The sequence below is a fragment of the Eurosta solidaginis genome, chromosome 3, assembly GCF_040869045.1.
Source record: "Eurosta solidaginis isolate ZX-2024a chromosome 3, ASM4086904v1, whole genome shotgun sequence".
Lineage (NCBI taxonomy): Eukaryota > Metazoa > Arthropoda > Insecta > Diptera > Tephritidae > Eurosta > Eurosta solidaginis.
This window is the reverse complement of record NC_090321.1, coordinates 13,970,339-13,994,568: the sequence shown is the minus strand read 5'-3', so window position 1 is coordinate 13,994,568 and position 24,230 is coordinate 13,970,339. Positions and strand designations below refer to the sequence as shown.

The 24,230-nt window shown below is 37.2% G+C and overlaps 1 protein-coding gene across 10 annotated transcripts in view; it reads right to left on the bottom strand.

Annotated features, from left to right (window-relative positions):
* Positions 1-23,663, bottom strand: part of ena (enabled) — a 31,085-nt gene extending 7,422 nt beyond the window's left edge. For 2 of the 10 annotated variants that reach the window (XM_067770935.1, XM_067770945.1), the window contains exons 1-5: positions 23,091-23,640; positions 19,415-20,867; positions 3,186-3,507; positions 2,859-3,115; positions 196-433 (exon numbers count right to left, since the gene is read on the bottom strand). In XM_067770935.1, coding sequence (XP_067627036.1) covers positions 196-433; positions 2,859-3,115; positions 3,186-3,507; positions 19,415-20,655 — 2,058 coding nt within the window. In that variant the 5' untranslated portion in view covers positions 20,656-20,867; positions 23,091-23,640. Of the gene's footprint in view, positions 1-195; positions 434-2,858; positions 3,116-3,185; positions 3,508-19,414; positions 20,868-23,090 lie in introns of all 10 variants that reach the window. The other 8 variants (XM_067770944.1, XM_067770937.1, XM_067770936.1 and 5 more) reach the window with 8 other exon arrangements.
* Positions 23,664-24,230: the final 567 nt, after the last annotated feature.

The following is a 24,230-nucleotide window of genomic DNA, read 5'->3' as shown; positions in this document are numbered from 1 at the left end:
TGTGATGTGGAAATAAAATTACAAAAGAAAATGAAAAAGAAATCAGCAAAAATGAGATGAAAAGAGAAAACAAGCAGATAAGCAATCGAGCAGCACAAAAAACAAAAATACATACAAAAGTGTTTATATACAAATGCAAAATTGTATTATTAAGATTTACTAAACAAAAAAACTGCTTACGAAAACGATTCTCACCTGTGCTTGTGGTGGATAGCCGGCATTTACCATTTGTTGTGCAGAATAGACGGCGTGCGCAGCTTGGGCAGATTGTTGCATTTGTTGTGGCGCATGATATTGTGGCTGACCCGGTGCGGCTGGTATTTGTGTTTGTGATTGCATGCCATTCTGTTGACCCGGCTGACCATATGGCGGCTGTTGCTGTGGTATTGTCATCGGCTGCGGTTGTGGTGCCGCTGGAGCGCTAAGGGAATTTCTTTAGTGGTGAAACGGATTTGTTTTGGATAGGCGAATTCGTTTAAGGAGGAATTTTTAAATTTTGTGATGAAAAGTGAGTTAAGGAATTTTTGAAAAGGTGATAGATGACAGTTGGATGGTATACAAAAAAAAGATGGGTGTTGAGTTAGTGAGAAATGAATTAAATTGAGTGGTGAATAGTGCAATTGAGCATAGATAATAGATAGAGAAAGAGTTTAGTAAGGAAGATCGCATAGAAAAAGGTCAAATAAATGAAAAGATAAAAAAATACAAAAACAAAATATTAAACAAAATGCATTCAAATTTAAATTGACAAAATAACTTTGCCATAGTAAAAAAAATACTAAAGGTGCGTATATGACTAGCTAGAGAGGTGAAAAAAAATAATTAATATCCAGTTAAAAAAAAAAAACAAAAACAATGCACGAAAATTGTTTACGTTTTATATTTGGCAACTAATTCATGTAATATGCAGTTGTAAACAAGAAAACAGAGCAGCAAAAATTATTGCAAATTTTTTCATAAAATTTATTTTTTTTTAATTTTCATTAATTTTAGAAAAACGAATGATTTGCATGCATCGAGAGGTGTGTAAAAAATTATCCCATTATTGAAATTTACGATATCGAAAATTTCCATACCAACCCCACTTTTTCGATATCGAAAGTGGGCCTGCTCAAATCACATTTTATACTCAGCTGAGCAGAGCTCACAGAGTATATTAATTTTGCTTGCGTAACGGCATAAACTAATCGAGAGAGATAGACTTCGAGACTTATATATGTCAAAATGATCTGGGCGAAAAAAGAAATTCATTTAGCCATGTCCGTCCGTCCGTCTGTCCGTAAACACGATAACTTGAGTAAAATTTTGAGGTATCTTAATGAAATTTGGTATGTTAATTTCCTGGGCACTCATCTGAGATCGCTATTTAAAATGAACGAAATCGGACTATAACTACGCCCACATTTTCGATATCGAACATTTCGAAAAACCGAAAAAGTGCGATAATTCATTACCAAAGACGGATAAAGCGATGAAACTTGGTAGGTGCGTTGACCTTAGGACGCAAAATAGAAAATTAGTAAAATTTTGGACAATGGGCGTGGCACCGCCCGCTTTTAAAAGAAGGTAATTTAAAAGTTTTGAAAGCTGTAATTTGGCAGCTGAGTATATAATGTTCGGATACACACGAACTCAGCTTTCCTTACTTGTTTGTCCTATTTTTATTATACCCTATTGTCCAAATTTTTCGATTTCGAGAAAGTGGGAGTGCTAATAAAACTTTATATATCTAAAGTGGGCGTGGGCGTTTTCAAACTAATAAATTCTTGGACTAAAGTTTAGTAATTTCAAAATTTTTACTTAGGTTATCGTGTTAACGAGCGGAGAGACGGACACAGCCAAACTAAATATTTTTTTGACATAGATAATTGTGTTTAAAAGAATTTTGTAAAAAATTTAAAAATTGTGACATAAGCGAAAAGGGTTACCTCTATCCTTTTCTAAGTTAGCCTCATAAACATAGGTATTGAGTTTCGAAGTGCGAAATCTAAGCAGCGAACAGAAAAATAGCAGTGGCATTGTTTTTTTTTTTAATTTCGTCCATTAATTTTTTTTTTTTTTATTTTAAGAAGAACTTATATGAATTTTGTAATTCAAACTACGGAAACCAATCTCAAAACCGTTGTTCGAAATTCCAAAATTCGAGAAAATTTTACGAAAAAATTTTACTTGAATTTTTCAGATTTTTTTTTTTTTTTTTTTGAGTATGCAGCCTCTAGCAGAATCAATTTTAGAAATAACAAAGTACAATTTATAGGTCTCCCAAAATTCGAAATAATTTTTGAAATTTTTTTTACTAAGGGTGTTTATGATTTTCTTTAATATAAACAAGTTTTCCACACCTTGTGCGGAGGAAAATCTAAAACAGGCTTCAAAAAAAAAAAACCTAAATAATCGATGCGAGTTTTTCGAGACTAGAACTTGTCCTTTGTAAGACTAAAATGGATTAAGCCACAAAACCTTAAAAAAATTGATATTTTCAAATGTTCGAATTTTTCGTTTGATTTTTTTTTTTTTTTGATCGATTGAATTACAAAATTCATAGAAAAATCACAATTATGAGGCTTTACATTTTTTCGAAGACCTGACTTCGATTTCGAAAAAAACCTTCATTTCGAAACAAAAAGAGGCGAATCACGCCTTCGTACTGTTGTTTTTTCCCCCCTATATTTTGGAGGCTAGCTTCGAATGACAGGATAATACCTGAATCTCATTTTGCTGTCTAGTGTTTACCGGCTCTGAAAGGCAAATATGTGACAGCTACTAACGATCCCAGATCAAGGGAAACAAACATGCCTGGGACCGCGCATACAGTAGCTTGCAATGCATGCCAGAACTAAGCTAATGATTGTAGTTACCTGCTCGTACGATGATGTCCCTGCGGTGTTGGTGGGCTCTGTGGTATATTATTTTGATTGGTCTGTGACGTTGGCGTTTGTGCAGATGGTGTAATTTGTCCAGTGATTTGTTGTTGTTGCCGTAAAATTGCCGCATCCTCGCTAGTCATCGTACGATAGCCCATATCCTCTTCATAGCCATTACCATTTGTTGGTGGACCACCCACCATACCCATAGCGCCCATTGCAACATTATTAACCAAGCGGCCGCTAAGTACCTGTGTAATAAATGAAGGTAAAGAAAATCATTCAATAAGTCATAAAAATTTCAAATCAAACTATACTCACATCCAGTGCATGCACCATAGCGCGTGCAAAAGCTTCCGCATCACTTTGTGATGAAAAATTCAAACCATAAACAAATTTCGAATCACGCCATTGATGAAATGTGGGCGTGGCTTGATTATATTTTAGACCCTTCAATATGGAACAATTGATCACAACCTCGTGATCCTGCAGTTTACGTCCAACAATACGAAATGTGTTATTCTGTTGATGATGATAGATTTGAACTTTGCTGAGGCCGGATGAAGTGCCCGATGGTAGCCAACGTTTCTGGTTGTCATCGTAAACCATAACGGAGGCGCGAGCGCCAATAATACTTTGTTCACTGTGAAAAATAAATAAATAAAAAGAATAATTAAATGATAAATAAGTTGAGTTCGAAAAAAGTGGCACGATACTTGGCTATTACGTAATAGGTACCTAGAATCAGATGTCAACGACATCAATAAGATTAACAGGAAATGGCTGAAAGTTCAAAGATTCTTTTCCGCATACTCACTGAAAATTTTTTGTATGTATGTAAGTATGAATGTGTGTAGTATGTGAGTAGAATCTTTCATATGTGCATTTGGAATTTCAAATGAAGGTAGAAACTTGAAGGCAAAAAGTGAAACATAACACCTGATATATGAGCGTTTAATCAGCAATGCCGTTGCATACAAGGGGGGTACTAACAAATGTTCGATTCGTAAATTATTTTTTTTTTCTAAACAAAGTTATCTCAAATTATTTAAGAAGAAAATGTTGTTGTTGTTGCTTTGTTGAATATAAATCCGGTACTAGCCGGACTGCGGTGGTAACGATACTTCAACCACTCGGCCAATATGCTTTATCGTGGAAACAATCTAAGCCATTCAACCTGCTGGAGCCCCTTTTCTGTGGTCAATCGCCGTCAGGGACCTCAGTGGCAGTGGCATCGAATTACTTTCTGATTAACATTACTTGGGTGCCAGATATCTCTAATCTCTTGGTCGCGGCAGGCTCTTGCGAACTGAACGTGACTGCTAGTAAAGAGTATGGGACTCCGCTAGCCACTTGCTCCCTGGTGTTCACTCAGCTAAGCAAACATTGAGATGGCACCACCTCTTACCAGGTATCGAGAATCTTCTGGGCAGTTTTGGACTCCAACCGCTCTGGCGAAACTATTTGGGTTTACTGAAGTTCATTTACCCATGCCAATTGGAGTTTTAGTTACTTTATGTTCGGCAGTCGAACGTTTGCGAGGACGAGCCGTAAGCATCTCGTTAGGGGCGTATGCGACTCATCGGAGGAAATGTCCAAGATTGTTGGCTGCTTTATTCGTAACTTAATCATTGTCACGCAGAGACTCGCTAAATAATTGGAAGCCAGTCTCTTTATTAGACAACGTGGTAACACTGCTCAGAGTGGGCACAAAACCTGTCGGTCAGAAAAGTTGTAGAAAAAAATTGGAAAAAATGGCCGTCATCTGCGTGCCAAATTATTATTAAGTCAGGTTTGACGGGAGCTTCCCACACTTTCACCTCGAGATAGTAGACTGTCGGGCGAGGCACATTCGTCCAACCAGGTATTTCGTATTTAAACTTTCTTACACAACTTCCTTTCCCCGATAAGTAGCAGCGTAATGTGCACTTTCCTTACCTTTGCCAGACTGTCGAAAGCCAGTGCGTTCAGAAATCTGAGTCAACTGCAGGCCTGGACATCGTCAGTGAAAGTAATGAATCGTCTCATCTTCCTCCTCCCTTTACCAGCTACTGCAGAGGAAGCTTTTGGGAGAACGTCGTCATCGCATCATCACGACATATCCCAGTGACCTGTGTTGTTGTGTTGCTTAGTTTCAAAAGAGAGATTGTTTGTTTTCTATAGAAATATGGCTATAAGAACCTTTAGACTTCACAATCATCCCAGTTTGACAACAGCAAATTCGTTTCCGTAATAGTGGGTTCCTCGATTTTCTCAGGTGTTCTTTTATGGAGCTTCTCACCTCGCTTGTATCTATTTCAAAATTCAAGAAGAACGAAAAATAGCACTGAAGATGATGGCACACCGCCAAAACCAGTTTGTCTCTAAGCCAAATTTTAAAAGGAATGACGTAGCAAAAGGAAATATTGAGGAGATATTGAGATGTCCTATTAACGCCACCGAGACTCTACATCTATTATTATTATTAAGCCTGGAAGCACTGCGACCTATGCGTAGATCTATTGTGCATGACCTTTTAGCCTAATTTTGTATGTGGAGATCTAAGTACCTCTACAGGCTTTTTACTCCATATAAGAGCGACGCATTCGCAGAGAATGTTAACCGGCGTTTCATCCTCCAGCTCGACACTTCCATACAGTATTATATTTTATCAAGTTCAGTTATAATATCTTTAAGGCATTCATGGCCACCAAAAGTCGTTTCATTGACCTCTAAGACTATACTGTCCTGGAGCAGTCTGGCTGTTCTTTCAACAAGGATTTTCGGCTGGAAGACACTGTAAGAGCCAGGAAGTCGGTAATACTAACCTGCAGATGCTTCTAGTGCAGCCTTTCTTAAGTAGCCTTATCTATGTTTTAGCCGTCCGTTCAGACTGTTTGCCGCCTCCACTGCCTAACCCATTACATCACATTCCCCCTCTGAAGGATTTGTTCTGTACCTGGACTTCAACAGCTGTCGTATCAAACGTCAAGTCAATTGTTAACGAGTTTAATCATCCTTTCGCTCTGTCAGTCAATATAATAGCATACGCATATCTAGTTGATCTTTACATGTTGGATACCCGCAGTTAAGAGCCCCATCGGGCAATACCCAATGAACTCAATGAACTCATGCTGTGGTGAGAGATTTCGATTGATTACGGACCTTTGTCAGGCCCCTCGCATGAAATAAATATTATGCTGTGTGACGTTTACCTCTCGTACTTTCTCACAATTGGCCACAGTTGCACTGGCAATATAGCGATTTCATGAATCATTTTCTAATGAAATCAAGAACAAGTTGAGGTCATTAAGGAAACACGAGTCGCGGTGTAATTGTGGTTGCAATGCTTCAACTATTTTTTTTTTTTTTGTTTTTTCAAATCCAAGATAAGCGAACGGAAAGCAGACTTGAGTGAGGAAATCCAATTCAAAACTATCGCACTGCAATGTCAGCCGGAATCACAACCGATTGGCGAAAAAGCCAGGCTCATTGTCGGGCGTTAGGCCTGTCAGCAGTCAATTGAATGGGGAAGTACTAAAGAAAACAAGGAAATTTATATCTAAATAAAAGGTGAGAGCTTAGAAAGGGGAAGGAAATTAAAAATGACATAACTGTACACTGAGAATTAGAGATGTTTGTGTACTGATATACCAAAAACTTATTGCATGAGATCGCACCATTCGTCGCAAACGAAATCACATGACTACATAGATCATTTGAAGGGGAGATGTGATATATGATGAGATTGATGTGATGATACTTCCAAAAAACGCACAAAAACAATGAGTTATTGTCATAGCAAAAAATCGACGCACGAGCTTCTATGTTTACCCAAGTCCATAATACGTTAAGGCCAGCACAGTACTTTAATAGGCGTACATGAAACTCAAACAATCCATAATATAAAGGAGGTGATTGAGCATCGTACAACATGCCGCAGGTAATTAGTTTTTAGGTAAACCAAGGTGTGAATTGAAAAAGAGGACACTGCAAAAGCTAAAAAAAAAGACACAGAAACAAAACAAAATTTGCAAAACAACAGAAGTAAAAAAGGTAGGCTGGAAAAGTGCTGCGCAGAGCTTTAGCCGGCAAGAACCGGAATTTGAACGAACAATTACAAGTAATGTGATTCAGAAATGTGTTCATAATTTTTAGTTGGCGACCAATGTGACTGTCAATAGAGTGAAGCAGCGGTGTGACTTCAATTAGCGCCAGTGAACCGTTTTGTATCATAGCCCGTGAACTAACAAAAAAACAACCAGCGGGTTAGGGGGTTAGGTATGCCTGTCGTAAGAGGCGACTAAAATACCAAATAGATTCAAGCGGTTGTGTATCGCAACCCTTTCAAGGTATTACAGCGCAAAATATAGCTTCTCCAACCCAATTGTCAACTCACCTATCCGTGGCGAATCCTATTTCATTAACAGCCGAGGCTCTGGCTACCCCGATGGGGCGGGTTGGTCTAGAAGGTCGCATGTGGTCATAGCAAGTCGTTCCCGAGATGGTCGGGCTTGGTTCCGGAACGTATCGGATCTCCGGCAAGGACCATCAACATAGATAACAATCCCCAAGGTCTTCCAACATTATAAGAACGTTCGACAACAACATTATAAGAACGTTCAATAGTCACTCGTGGAAATCTTGTCCCACATGTTCCTAGAAAGTCTTCAGGACTTCATTGGCTTGCTCATATTGTTAGCCTCACTAAGTAAGTGGATGGAGGTGCGAATATCGCTAAATCCCAGGGATACAATGAGCTCTTTTTTCCCCTGCGAACGCCGAGCTAAGAGCCAATACCCGATGTGTAAACTGAGTGGCCATCTCATTGATCTGTTTGGTACGGTGCCACAGCACTGGCATCGCTATGTCGACTTACCAGATCCATGACCGAGTCTCTACACTGACCAAATACACTTAATATTATCGCCGCTGTCCGGAGAGACCTAAGAGCTATTTGTATCCATTCCATATCGTGGATTGAAACACACTCGCCGAGTTTAGAAAACGCATAGAAAAAGACCTGGGTGACAGGGTTGCGAAGACTTCCACTTCACTGAAAAAGCCATTTCAGATCCATCCCTGAATACTGGCTGCTCAGCAGAGCCTCTTCTAAGCAAAAATTTTACTTTATATACATTCATGAGACTAAGTTTTCAGCATCGAAAACTACCGAATCTGGTTCTGACACTATTAAGTCGACTTCCACTGCGCGATCGTAATTTATAAACCTGTTTTCTAAGTAGGTACCACTTCTTCTTGAGACACAGGACCAGATCGTCTCAAAGAGCTATCCGCATGCTCGGCTTAATTTCTACTTAATTTTTGGGAATATTGCTTTTTATCAACTGTAGCATTCCAAAAAGTTTTTATAATTCTGATTAAGTGCCGGGAATACTTGGCTTTGGGACTACCCCGCATATTTACAACTGCAGCAGCTCCTTGGTTGTACAGAAAACCCCAAAAATATGAAAAATCGACAAAGGTCCCTCCTTTCCTTATACTACATCCGAGTTACTTGAGATGACTTCACTAAAGCTAGGCTTGTTTGTGCCAAAAAGTTGCCGGTACCTTTAGCACTTTGCCGTTTATTAGAAACACTTTCGCAGGGAGTATCGCTTCTCTAAGTAGTTCACGTCTTCGGCGTCGTCAGGCACAGTGATCGGTAGCTTCCAGAACATACGATCTACCTTGGTCATGTTGTGTCTGACCACCTGTTACTTATGTTTTTTTTTTTTAGATTAGATTTGTTCTCAAATGACTGTTATGTTCTCAAATGACTGTCACAATAGTAACGGGCTCTTTATTTCTCGCAAAAATGGAACTCATACATATTGTGACGAACATTAGCATCACTATGCTGTTAGTAAATAATCACAGCAACAAATACAGTAAGCAGCCAAACTTATGTACACGCACACACATAACCAGCAGTTCGAAGTGAAGAGATATCTCACACACACACATGTGGTCATCAGCCGTAGTTGTTACGCACACATACACAAGCATACAACTCAATTACCAAGCAGGAGGTACAACAGCTCTAGAAGGTAAAATGTCTAGAACTTACGAAAATATGCGGACGAGGCAACAGAGAGTATAAAAGCAGCGCAAGCTGAGAAATGACGAATCAGTTTGATTTAAACACGCTATTATGTAGTTGTGAAATATAATTGTGAAGTACTCCCAAAGTAGTCTAAATAAAGACCAATTTTCAATACTGAATATTGGAGTTATTTATTCGATATATTATTCAGCGATTCGAACGTTAGCAGAAGTTGTATAATTATCAGGAATTACCCAGAATTCGTTATAATACGTATTACTCACAGACTCGGCTGAGGTTATTCTGCTCGTTCATTTTATTTGCTACAATTGGGGAAAAGTCAGTCGGATTTCAACATTTTTTGCATAACGCCGCTTGGACCCAGCTGCTCGATTTGTGGTATTGTGGTAGCTGTTTAAAGAGGATTTCTCCTTCTCCCCTGTTCATCCTCCCTACCCACGCGCTTTTGATGCCCTTTCTCCTTTTCCATTAACTTCTTACCTCAGTCTACTTCTCTCTCACTCTCACCTACAAGCACTCAACTCACCCATTATCACCCTCATCTCACCCTCGATCTCACCCTCGCCCTTACCTTTACCCTCACTCTCACTCTTCAGCCTTATTTTCGATTGCAAAATGTCGTGTGTGTTTTACATATTTTAACTCTTAGCATAAATGATTAAGTCACTGTAGAAATATTTATTTGTTCCAAGAGTTGTGTACTTGTAATGAGTATTCTGACCAAGACAAAAAACATAGAAACATTTCACATATTATTTGAATTTTATTAGGCTTTGCTGGTCTAGTTAATAAATTTCACATTTTAATTGTGTACCAAGTCAACGTTGAAAAAGCCAATTTTAAAAAGCCAATCCAGTTTCCCCTTTCACACACATTCGGCTACTTGTGGTCCACCAAACCAAAATGCATTGCCATCAACCGACCTGGTCCTGCCCAAATGGAAATGAAATAAACTGCAAATGACAAAAAAGTAAGAAACGCGAAACAAACAACAGAAGGCGAGCAAGTTCATGTGTTTGTTGACCAAAAAAAGCACAGAAACGGAAAAAAACGCCATGACTAAAAGTTAAAACTAAAGTCACAACAAAGCATAAATTTGAGTAAGAGCAAAAACAAAACAAGAAAGCAAAGAAAAAAGTTTAAACAGAACCAGTTCAAGCAAATGGCTTTAAGGAACATATGGTAAACTAGCTTTGCTAAGTTCCAGCAGCAGTTGAGTAAGTGGTAAGCGTAACGCTTTTGGTGTGACTGTGGCTGATGATAATGCGTTTGTCATTGCGTTTGCTGTCATTGTACAACAACAATAATTGATGATAATGATGCCGTTGACAAGAATTTATGAGTTTTTTTTTTTTTAAATCAAATTCAAGCATACAAACATTCATACAAAGATGAAGTCGCACCATTTGTTGTTACGTCTAAATGAAAGTGAACTTTTCTGGGCTGAACGAGTTTTTGTTAAAAGCATAAAAAAGTCATATTTTCCATAAGGGTTTTTGAGCAAGAAGCGAAAACGCTTCAGAGGGAATACCCACGTCTATACCCACTGTGAGGCCCAACGCCTTTTGTCAGTCGTCAGGAGTCGTTGAGCTTCATAATTTTTTATTTTTTTATTTGCAAGTTTATGCGCTAATATTAGACAATTACAAGTGAAACTCAAAAAGTACTCGAGCGTTACAAATAATTTACAGTTTTAATTGGTTAGAGGAGTTTAAAGAAAATGCAACAAGTAGTACAAGCAAAAAAGTGGCAGAAGAAAATAATGTAGTTATTAATAAATTTATATTTTAAACGCAATGTTTTGGTTTTCTGCACATAAATCATATAAATCATATATTTGATTGGCGTTTTGAAGGGGCGGGTGATGGGGCTTCGTATGTCTAGTACGTACAGCCTGAAATCAGCGCAAAAAAAAAAAAAAAAAACAAAAAAAAAACAAGTAAGGAAGGCTAAGTTCGGGTGTAACCGAACATTACATACTCAGCTGAGAGCTTTGGGGACAAAATAAAGGAAAACCACTATGTAGGAAAATGAACCTAGGGAAACCTTGAAATGTGTTTGTATGAGATGGGTATCAAATGGAAGGTATTAAAGAGTATTTTAAAAGGGAGTGGGCCTTAGTTCTATAGGTGGATGCCTTTTCGAGATATCGCCATAAAAGTGGACCAGGGATGACTCTAGAATTTGTTTGTACGATATGGGTATCAAATGAAAGGTGTTAATGGGTATTGTTAAAGGGAGTGGGCCTTAGTCCTATAAGTGGATGCCTTTTCGAGATATCGCCATAAAGGTAGACCAGGGGTGACTCTAGAATGTATTTGTACGATATGGGTATCAAATTAAAGGTATTAATGAGGGGTTTAAAAGGGAGTGGCCCTTAGTTGTATATGTGAAGGCGTTGCCGAGATATCGACCAAAATGTGGACCAGGGTGGCCCAGAACATCATCTGTCGGGTACCGCTAATTTATTTATATATGTAATAACACGAACAGTTATCCTTCCAAGATTCCAAGGGCTTTTGATTTCGCCCTGCAACTTTTTCATTTTCTTCTACTTAATATGGAACGTGCCACACCCATTTTACAACATTTTTTATAAAGTTATATTTTGCGTCAATAAACCAATCCAATTACCATGTTTCATCCCTTTTTTCATATTGGGTATAGAATTATGGCATTTTTTTTTCGTTTTTCGTAATTTTCGATATCGAAAAAGTGGGCGGGGTCATAGTCGGATTTCGGCCATTTTTTATACCAACATAAGGTGAGTTCAGATAAGTACGTGAACTAAGTTTAGTAAAGATATATCAATTTTTGCTCAAGTTATCGTGTTAACGGCCGAACGGAAGGACAGACGGTCGACTGTGTATAAAAACTGGGCGTGGCTTCAACCGATTTCGCCCATTTTCACAGAAAACAGTTATCGTCATGGAATCTATGCCCCTACCAAATTTCACAAGGATTGGTAAATTTTTGTTCGACTTATGGCATTAAAAGTATTCTAGACAAATTAAATTAAAAATGGCGGAGCCACGCCCATTTTGAAATTTTCTTTTATTTTTGTATTTTGTTGCACCATATTATTACTGGAGTTGAATGTTGACATAATTTACTTATATACTGTAAAGATATTAAATTTTTTGTTAAAATTTGACTTTTAAAAAATTTTTTTTAAAAAGTGGGCGTGTTCGTCATCCGATTCTGCTAATTTTTATTTAGCTCGCATATAGGAATAGGAGTAACGCTCTTGCAAAATTTCATCATGATATCTTCAACGACTGCCAAATTACAGCTTACAAAACTTTCAAATTACCTTCGTGCCAAAATTTTACTAATTTTCTATTCTACGTCATAAGGTCAACCCACCTACCGAGTTTTATCGCTTTATCCGTCTTTGGTAATGAATTACCGCACTTTTTCGGTTTTTCGAAATTTTCGATATCGAAAAAGTGGGCGTGGTTATAGTCCGATTTCGTTCATTTTAAATAGCGATATGAGAACCCAGGAACCTACATACCAAATTTCATAAAGATACCTCAAGTTACTCAAGTTATCGTGTTTACGGACGGACGGACGGACATGGCTAAATAAATTTCTTTTTTCGCCCAGATCATTTTGATATATAGAAGTCTATATCTATCTCGATTAGTTTATGCCGTTACGGATTACCTTTATGCGAACAAAGTTAATATACTCTGTGAGCTCTGCTCAGCTGAGTATAAAAACAAAAAACAATAAAAAACCAATAAAAATCTTCTCTCTTGTTTTCATTTAGAGCTTCTGAAGCAAGTTTCGTATTTTACAGCGAGTTTAGATACACCTGTGAGTAAAAAAATAGTAGCAAAAGACAATTGTGAATTTTGTTAGTTTTTTTCTTTTGTTATTTAAAAAAAAAACCAAGAGTTTAAAGAAACCTAAGTAAACCAATTTCGAAAACGTTTTCCAAAAAATTCAAAATTTCGGTCAGTTATTAAAATTTTCATGAAAACTTGGATATTTTTTACTCTGAATTTTCAGAATCTTTTGAGTTGTTTTCCTTTTTTTATTTTTGCTATTTAAAAACAAATCAAAAATTGTATAATGAAAAGTATGTGAACCAATTTCGAAAACTTTTCCGAAAAAAATCGAAAATTCGAGAAGTTTTAGAAAAGGTTCATGAAAATTTCGAAATCCTTTACTTAGAATTTTCACATATATTTTTCCGAAGAGCGTTTTATGCTTTCTTTCATTTAGAAAATTTAATTTCACACAATTTGTATGTAAGAAAATCTGAAACAGCGTTTGGAAAAAAATTGTCAAAAATCAATGAGATTATTTAACTTTCCAACTTGTACTTCATCAAACTAAAATGAGTTGGTTCCTAAGAATATAATAAAAACTTGTACATTTTCAGGAAGATTTTTAAGAACTTCTTGAGTTTTTCGAATTTTTTCGAAAACGTTTTCGAAACATATTTATATAATTTTCTCTATACAATGTTTTATTTAAGTTGTTTTAAAATAAAAAAGTTTAAATAAATAAAAATGAAATAAATAAAAATAAAAAACCAAATTAGAAAAAAAAAATAAAAAACCAAATTTAAATAAAAATAAAAAACAAAATTTAAATTAAAATAAAAAAAATAAAAAACCATTTTATAAAATATAAAAAAAAACATTTTATAAAAAATAAAACAATAAAATAAAAATAAAAATAAAAAACAAAATTTAAATAAAAAAATTTTTTTTAATTTTAAAAATTTAAAAAATAAAAATAAAAACAAAATAAAAAAATTAAATTTAAATGAAAATAAATAAATAGGCGATAAAATTTGCAAATACAGCAGCGAACAAAAAAGAAGCAAAGGCAATTTTTATCAAATTTCATCATTTGAATTATTTTCTTTTTTTTTTTGTTTCGATATTTTGTAAAATTTACAAAAATTTGAAACTTTTTGGAATACTCTGAATTTTTTTTTGAGTATGCAGCTTTGTAGAAGAAGTAAAAATTTTCTCGATATTTTCGAAACGTTTTCTAAAAATTCAAATAGTTTTCGAAAATTTCGAAATTTTATGCTTAGAATTTTCAGTAACTGATTGAATATGTAGCACAAGTCTCTCAAAATTTGCAATAGTGGAGTTCAGGTTTTTGTGCAAATGGTCTAGCATCATTGTATTTGTAGTATTTTTACACAAAACGCCAAAAATTTATACGGCTATGCGTTTGCTACGTCATGGCAAATACGCAACATCAAAAACCGTAGTTTATTTTTTCAATTTTGCATAGCAAATTAACAACTGTGAAAAAAAAAAAAAAAAATATGCAAAGAAAAAATTTAAAACGAAAAAGAGTTGTTCACGATCCGTAGCTTTCATTTGCTATAGCAACGTTTCTAACACCAAATACACAAAATTCTGAATTCCCTTAATGATTTTTCAAAATTCTTCTTCAAAGGGAGTTTCAGGTTTTCTTCCATATAAAAAATAAAATTTCACACTTTGTTGAAAGTAAATTTGAAACAGCCTTCGGAATAAATTGTTAAAAATCAATAAGAATTTTGAGACCGCAAATTTGAATTGGGTCTTAAAATTCTAACTAAAATTTGGAAATTTTCTTGAACATTTTAAGCGACTTGTCGGGTTTTCGATATTTTTCGAAAAAGGTTGGAGATTGGTTTATGTAGTACAACTCATTTAAGTTGTTTAAAATTAAAAAACAAATATATAATAATCCGATTGCTGATAAAATGTCTAAACAATTTGTGCTGCTATTTTGCTACTCGTAGGTGTACACTATACATATGTTAGTATATACCAGACCTCCAGATGCCTACGTATCACAGCACTCTTCGTTTGCACGTGCCAGAAAGTACTGTTCTTGACGCTTATGCAATGACATGGTTGCTATTTTTTTAATCGCAGGTGTACTAGTACATACATACCTACATATACATGCTAGGTCGCAACCTCCAAAAGCTATGTATCAAAGACCTCTTCGCTTGCACATGCCAGAAAGTACTTTTCATGTCGTTTTCGCAGGTGACGTGGTTGGGGATTAATTACTTCATGAACGCAGCCTCACGAAATACTTTGGCGCAAGGCTAGAGCGCAAGCTTACTTTCTTCAGAGAAGGAAAACAGAATAGGGAAATAATGTCTAAATTGGAGTATTGCGAGCGTCGAGCGACAACATTGAATGGTCGACTACTAATTGACCCAATTTCCTACTGGATACGGCTTTTTGTGTGACCATCTTCTCGGATGGGCAAGGTCGAAAATTCGAACTTGCTTTGCTATAGACATATAGAAAGGCGATGGAAGTGAGACTTGTTAATATACCCCGGAGCAGTGTCATTCACAAGATGACTTAGCGATAAATGGGATAGCGCAGCATATACGTGAGCAAAATCTCCTTAGAAACCTTGTCCTTTGTTCTTGCCACACAATTCTCCGATAAAGTACATAAATTCTAGTTACACCATTTCAAAAACTAACAAACCTTGTATACGTACCTAAAAATATATTCGCTAGCTTAGCAATAAAACTAGAAAATCTCAATAATAAACATAATGCAAAATTTAATAAGAAATATATTGCAAATAAAACCGTCGCAATTGCTGTAGATTAAAGTTTTTTTATGCAGATTAAAGTTTTTATTTTATGTTGGCCAAGCCAGTGCTTTTGAGCTCAATAAAAATAAAAAAAAAAAACAAATTCCAGCTGCAATGCTGATGCTGTTGTTTTTGTTGTGGCTACTGTGACCGTTGTTGATGCACCGCACATATTGAGGGCATGACTCAATGAGGATATGTGTTATTGAACTCGAGTTCGCTACGGCTAAGTATAATATCTACAACAAATACACAGGCTCAAATATAGAATGCAATAAGAAAAGGGAAGTGAGTAAATGAAAATAAGAAATTAAATTCTATAATGACACGTACGAGTACGAATGCATGGAGAGGGATTGGTGCAATAGGTAGTGAGGAGGAGAAGAAGCGAAACGAAAATCTAACTACCGGAAGTTGCTAACTGGCCAATAAACCACTTTTCCACCCCGAAGGCCACTTGCTGAACTTGCACGCTAATGTAACACAGCGTCAATTTAAGATGTTGTAATATTGATTACATACATTTTAAGAACAACAACAAAAATGGCAGCTACAATCACGCAGTGCGACAGCAATTTTGAAATATGTAATGATCGAAATTCCGAATGAAATGTTTGGAGGTTCAAGATGTTATGAAATGGCAGGAGTTTGCAACTGAGAGTTGACATGCGTCATATCAGCGGATGATCTAACGATGTGAGGTGAGATTAATCAAGCGTATTGTGCGCAAGATTGAATCCCAATGGGAATCGGCTGATTGGACCTTACGAGTGCGGATTCAGACCCGCTAAATCTATCATCAAACAGATTTTCGCTATGCCCCAAATCTTGGAAAAAAAACCGCGAAAAAAGAACTGACGCACATGACTTCTACGTCGATTTTAAAGCCATCATCGACAGTACTAAAATGAGCTGCCTATATGCAGCTATGTCTGAATTGGTTTCCACGTAAAAATTATACGTCTGTGCAAAATGACGCTGAGCAACACCATCAGCTCAGTGAGCATTGAGAAGGACTTCTCCTAGTCGTTTGTGACTAAACGAGGTTTCACACCAGGTGACCCCCTATCGTGCGATTTCTTTAATTTGATGCTGGAGAAAATTATACTAGCTGCAGAGTCTAACCGCTCTGGAAAAATTAATCTATAAAAGCGAGCAATTACTGACGTATACTGACGACATTGATGTTATCAGCCTGAACACCCGCGCCGTAAGTTCTGTTTACTCTAAACTGGAAAAAGAAGCGTAAAAATAAAGTTTGATGGTGAACGAATACAAAACGAAGTACCAGCTGTCAAAGAGTCAGCGCATTTGCGCCTTGGCAACCACGCCACTGTTGGCAGCCATAATTTCGAAATAGTAAAGGACTACGCTGGGAACCAGGTGTTGACACAAACAACATCCAGCGAAACATCCTTATAGCCAATTAATGCTGGTTTGGACTAGATAGGAACTGAAAAGTAATGTCTTCTCTCGACAAACGAAGTTCATGCTCTACAAGTCACTTATTCAACCTGCAGAAGCATGGGCCAAACAACATCAAATGAGGTGGCTCCAGGAATGTTCGAGAGAAACGTTCTTCGAAAGATTTACGGACCTTTACGCGTTAACGACGGCGAGTGCCGAAGAAGATTTTATGATGAGCTGTAAGAGCTTTACGCAGACTTCAGTTAGCCCAGCGCAGAAGCGACCTTTTTAACGGTAAAACGCCAATTAAGACAGTGAGTGAGAGATTAAGCTCAATGTATTATAATACAAACTTGAAGAGATACGCAGAATGAGAAATCCTATTTATATCGGAGATGCAAGGCGTCCTTTATTTCAGTTTTTGAAGAGTTGTTAGAAACTAACTTCATTTAACTAATTACTTAGCTTTATTGGTCTTAAAGTAACGCGTTTAAAGATATCTTGAATACCACCAGAGCAATGCAGCATAAAATATTAAGTTAGTATGCACGATGACACGCCCCCTTCATGTAGATACATACATACACTTGGAAGGTTTCCAGAGGGTATTTTTTGGACGCAACTCGGTCTATACCCAGATATACCTGCGTATACAACAATAGCAGCAATGATTTGCAGATTTCTTCGGTTATTTTCTATTATATATTTCTGCTTATTTGAAAAAACTTTAATGAAACCAATTTCGAAAACCTTTTCGAAAAAAATTCGAAAGTTCGAAGTTTTATAAATACTCATAAAAATTTCAATTTAAAAAAAAAAACTACAAGCATTGTGGATAAGACAAGTGTGATAACTTCTGCATATACGTCAAAATTACAAATAGAATGGATCACCTGATTTTCAAAGTGAATATCGTGCACTCATCCTGTATCTCTTTCTATCATCCGCTGAAGATAGGCGATCGTATGCGCCGCCATACTGAAGATCCTGTCAAAACGCTGCCAAAATGCTAAAAAGTAGCCATCTTGAACATCCTGTCAGGCAGTTGACGGATAAGATATCACGCTTGTTTTATCCACAATGACTCCAAATTGGCTTTATTTTTTGTAAATTTTTATTCGCAATGTTGTTTCAGACTCTCTTCTACACAAAAAATTTAGTTATTACATTTTTCTAGAGAAGAAAATCTAAGGCACCCTAGAGAAATAATTTTCAAAAATCAGATAGATTCTGTATAAAAACTTTAGAATTTCCATTAAGTATTCTTAAAACTTCTAAAATTAGAGTTTTCTTATTAAATTAACGAAAAAAGTGCAAAAAAAATTAAGAAATTTGCAAATTACCTTTGTTGCTATTTTGTCATTCGCAGGTGTACATAGAAAACTTTGAATACTTTTGCTCCGTCTACAAGGCGAGCCGCTTGTTCCAAGACAGACGCCCGCTTGCAGCCGCACCTAGAGGTGTACAGACGTTGCTTATGGGATCTCCCCGGCTAGCCCTTAAACCGATTATGTCAGAGTGGCCTAGCCAGGTTGTCGCCTTCTCTCATTAGCTCACCGCTAAACGGATGTTTAACGGCTACCCAGAGGATACTTGGCCGCAAGCGACCGGCAGTAGTGAGCTGCTTGAACCGCATGCAAAAGAATCGCTCTGGCCATTCCCAGGTGAATGGCGGTCAGAAGCTTTCCCCACTTTCGTGGCCTTCTACACACGGCTCCACCCTCCGAAATCCAGCGAAGAATCAATCTTGCCAATAAATGTTATTTTGGGCTAGGTAGGCAATTGAAAAGTAAAGTCCTCTCTCGGCGAACGAAAATCATATTCTACAAGTCACTTATCGTACCCGTCCTGCTATATGGGGCATGCGAATGAAATGTTATGCGAATGAAAGATGATGCTCCGGCCAAGAAAGTGTTTCTATCGGAATCCGCCTAAAGAAGCAGAGGTAGAGGGCAGCCCCCACTCCGTTGGAAAGACCAGGTGGAAAACGATTTAAACTCCCTTGGTGTGACCAATTGGCGCCGGTTGGCGGAGCGAAGGAGCGACTGGCGCGCCTTTTTGGACGGCCATAACCGTTTAGACGGTTAGGCGCCAATTAGGTAAGTAACAAGGCTTACTTGAACTACTTTCTTGTTGAAATTCATAGTGAGTAAACCTTGTTTATATACAACCTTGCGCCTTAAAGTATGCTACCACAATTTGCGATCGCAGTGATTTACTCTAATTTTGGCTAAAAAAAAAAAAACCACACAATTGCTTCTTAATAATGCCAAGCAATAAACAAAGGAAGTGCTTGAATGAAGTCCATTTAATTAAAAATAGCACATAAATCAAGGTAAAGTCTAGACAGTGGCTACTATTGTCACAAAAAAGAATATCAAAATTTTGTTGCATACTTTTGGGCATACAAAAGTCCAAAGTCTGCACATCAAAAATATAAAAAGAAAAACCAAAACAACGCATAAAACATCGCACAAAAATGACTAAAGAGTAATTTGAATCTACGTACATATTTCCATTTCCAATGATGCTGCTCATACGCCAATTGTTAATTGAATTCACTTTGACCGAATTATGACGCGTCGCCCGGGAGTTGTATTGTTGATTGTTTAACAGTTGTTGTTGCAATCTATACAAATGCAATTGCTGCACGCCACCACCAACGCTGTCATCATTATTAACTACATCTGCGGCGTCATCGTCGTCATTGTCATCATTGTAATCGATGCCTCCCCCATCTGACTTGTCGTTCCTCACACGAATTGACGGCATCGAGTTTGTGTGCTGCAATCTGCGTAAATTATTGAACGAAAGCGAGGAGGAGGATGCAGAGGTATGTGGCCTTAGTGATGTGGGAGACGATGAACCCAATAGTCTAGCACTTGCCTCCGACGCATCAACAATAGGCAATGAACCAAAGCCTGCTGCACGACCATCAGTCTCATCAATTTCATCATTGAAATTGTGACTAGCAGCAGCGGTAAAGGCTGAGTGCAATGAGCGATGGGGTGGCTGAAAATTGTAATCATAATCTAGTGAACGCGCAACAATACTACCATTTGCATTGTTGACCATTTGTGGTGCTTCATAAATGGGTGATGTTGTTGTTCTTGATGGTGTTGGTGTGGATGCAGCAGACATGGCAGAGGATGCGCGCGCCGCTGCTGCTGCTGCCACCGCCATGGGAAGTTGTAATACTAGTTTATGATGCTCATAGTATGATGGAAATGAATTAGATGTAGTTGTTGTTGTTGTTGCTGTTTTACTAGCTGAATTAGATTGACGCATCAATTGATGCTGTTGATGGCGATGAAAATGCGGGTGTCGGTGATCGAGCATATTAAGTTGTTGCAGCTCCTGTATGGAGTAATAATAATGTGCCTCGTCTGGCGAATATTGGCGTGCAAGCGAGGGATTACTAGCAGATAGCGGTGAGGATGATGAAGATGTGGGTGTACGTGATGGTGGTGGTGGGAAAAATGATTCATCTTCAATTGCGGATGCAGCGGAGTTGGAGACTGGCTTTTTATATATTTTGCGCATTGTTGCTGTATTTACAGCCATATCAGCAGGATGTTGCTGTTGTTGTTGTTGTTCATGTGTGTAACCGTCATTTTGATAAGCGAGTATAATTGGACCATGTTGCGGTTTGCTGATGTATATGTCACTATCGTTGCAGTCCTGGTTAGCAGCATTTTTGTTGCTCGGTTTTTTATTTTTGAACGAAGCTTTGGCGTAAAGCTTTTTCATGTTGAGGCTTAAGCGTAAGCGCACTGCAGGCGTATTAATACAAAATTAATTAAAACTAATTGCAATTTCGAGTTTGTTATTCGTAATACTTTTGTTGTTTTTTTAGCGTTGCCAAATTTTTTTTTGTACGCAAATTTTTGGGTTCATGCACTATTTTCTATTGGCTTCGTCTGATGTTTTTGATTGAAAACCATTAAATTGCTTTCGTTTAACTATTGCGATATTCAATGTTGGGATAAGCACAGTTTTGTTATAATTTTACTATTATTTTTTTGGACCAGTTACTTTTTTCTACCCCGAAATTTTCTAGAACCGTCCACTTTTTTGGAACTGTTTTTTTTTTGGGTTAGCTACCTTTTTGGAAGTGGCAGCTTTTTAGAACCGGTTATTTTTACCAAACCGGTTTATTTTCTGAAACCGTACTTTGAAATGGTAACTCTTTTCGTTTTTCACTAGCCCAGTTACCCTTTTCAGCTCGTCGATCGATCAGGCGCTTCGGGATGTAGATGCCTGCGCATCTAATTGAGTCGAGTAAGCCGCCAACGCGGAAAAAACCGATCTAGTATTAATTACCAGTAAGTATAAGGTCCCTAATTGGACTAATCCTAAGCTTGGCGGGGTAATCCCACAATAAAAGTAGCGCATAAAGTATCTAGGAATTATACTAGATATTAAGTTGTTGTGGAAACTCCATGTTGAAGAGAGAGCAAAGAAAGCCTCAGTGGCCTCTGTGCATGCAAGAGGATGCTAGGAAACATGTATGGTCTATCGCCCAAATCGCCAAAAACTTGACAAGCCCATACTTTCTAGTTGGATCCACAGCCACACAAAAAATGTACGTATAGCAAAAAACCTGAGGGGAAATGCAGATAATCACTGATTGGCATAACGGGAGCCCTAAGAACTACCTCGACAGCAGCATAGCATGCCATTCTGCACACTCCACCTGCAGACCTAATGGCCAAAAATATCATGCTAGCAATTGCAACAAGGCTTAAGGCCTTGTATTTACTGTGTCGATCCAGATAAAAACAGATCCTACAGGCTGCCAGATCGTTGCAGTGTCGTTCAGGCAGTAATTGCAGCTGTTAAGAAAGCAGTAGAAATTCGGGAGGAAGCGTGTTTAAGCTGCAGACGCGTTAATATATATATATTGATAGTCTACATTAATAAGAAACCTGGAATGCAAAGAAGCATTGGAGTGACTTCGCTTAGGCCAGACTATACATCGACACTGTGTTCCCGCCGGTCATAAAGTGATGGAATGTAACGAAAAGGCCGATGAGTCGGCACAGGAGGGTGCAGCAAACGATGAATCAACGGTAGTGTCTCAATACGATTGCGAGAAATCAAAAGCAGACAGAAGTTGCATATGATCCATCAGGCAGGAAAGGCGTGGACAGAAGCGCGGGGCTTCAAAATGTCTGAGATCATGTGTAAATCCTACGATGTTACACTAACAAGGTGGCTTATAACTCTGAGGAGATAAGACATAAGGCTCATGATGAGCATACTAACTGGACACTGTCTTCTGGCGTCACATGCACTTATAAGCATGGCTCCGTCAGTTACAGTAGATGTAGTAAATGTGAGCTGCAGAAAGAAACGGTTGAGCACGTGTTGTATTCGTGTTCTGCGCTTGCGGGGTCACGGCTCCAGCTACTAGAGGCGACAGAGTTGCCAGATCTGCATGCAGCAATTAAGCTGGGTATTCTCGTGAAACAAACTCTGGTAACACTGTGGGAACATTCAGTCTATATGAGGTGTTTATTGACCGGCCAGTTCAATCTTACTTAAGCCACCTTTTTCGAAGTGGTAACTCTTTATGGGCCGGCTACTGTTTTTTGGTACTGGTTATTTTTTTGAAATTGGTTTGCTATTTCAAAGGTACTATTTGGAAAAAAAATATTAAGGAAATTTATAAAAACAAATAAAAAAAATCAATAAAATAAAAAAAAAAATAAAAAATTACAAAATTAAATTGCCTAAAAAAAACAAAATGAAATGAAAAATGAATGAAGGCAAAAAAAAAAATTTAAATAAAAAAATTATAAACATGAATAAAAGAAAATTGTGGAAATAATAAGTAACAAAATAAAAAAAAAATAAAAGCACAAACATATTTTTTAATCAAAAAAAGAATAGATAAAATGGCCACCATAAGAAGGTTACCCAGATTATCTCCTGGAACCTCAAAAAATGTATCCAAGAGAACTCGAAAAAAAAAAATAATAACTATTACAAATTTTTTTCTTATAATATTTTTTGTTTTGAAAAGAAATAAGTAAAATTTATATGATTTTGAAATATGAAAATTCAGTTTATGATAAAATCAAAACTAAATTTATGTAAATAAAATATTGACTTTTTGAAGACTTTTTCTCAGTAAAGATGACACACGCTAAATTTGTCACAAAACTGTGATAATCCCATACATTTCGTCATAGCCAAAATAACCAACTTATTATGCATACGATTTTTTCTACACCACACCTTCAGATTTTGTTCTGAATTCATTTCAATTATGATCCAAAAAACGTTTTTATTAACAGCACAATAATTATTCCACGCACATATTCGAAGTCAATGGAGATCACAATACGGCTTTTATAAATGCCATTAAACGCCAACAATAACGGTACAAAAATCCACAAACCATTCACGATCATCAAAAAACAAGTATTTTCTATGCCGAATTCGTTTGTCAAAATTTCGCAATCGCCTAGATAAATAGCCAATCAGCGGCGCACGGTCACTCAAAAAATTATTCAAAACAAAGCAAATCCAATATCTTAGCACTTCACGGCTTTGAAAATTTGAACAAAAGGAACGCGCGCGCCCGTCAAACGCGATCACACAACAAGACTTGATCAACAACTAAAACTCAGCGCATAAACACGAATTTTACTAATGAAAAGACTAGAGCCCTAGATTGAGTCTGCGGCGTCGACTGAGCTGGAAATCCATCTCAAAAACCACCCGGTTCGACATTCAGCAGCTGTTTAGCCAACGCTAAACCAAATAGCTCGCAGCTGCAGCGTTCAATTGACTCTTGAGAATCGCTTAGGAGGTTTTTGGTATGCGAGTTGTGAGCGCGCGATATGAAACCGCGGAGAGTCGATGTGTGATGTGGTTGTACCTCGAGATATTATCGGCCACAACTAGCACGTACCGATATATGTATGAACACACACACATACACGTGAAGCAAGTACAACAATTATGGACATATCTTTCAGTTATTGACTCTTATCGCATTTTTAATGTTTTGTTTTGTCTTCCGCATAGAATAACGAATATAAGTAACTACAGTAATGTGTAGATAAATCAAAGCACAGCGTGTAGTTAAAAAGGTGGAAACGGAGGGGTGTCAAATAGATTGATGAATATACACTAAAGTGAATGAAACAACTTGAGGCGGTTGCATAAGTAAGAACAATATGAAAGAGAGCAAATAATCAAGAAGTGAACAATAATTACTGAGCTTCTTTCCTGCCACCTTTGACTGCTTGTGATTACTTATGCAACAACAACTACAATAAACATTAGCAATTATTATGAGTTTTTTGAGGCAA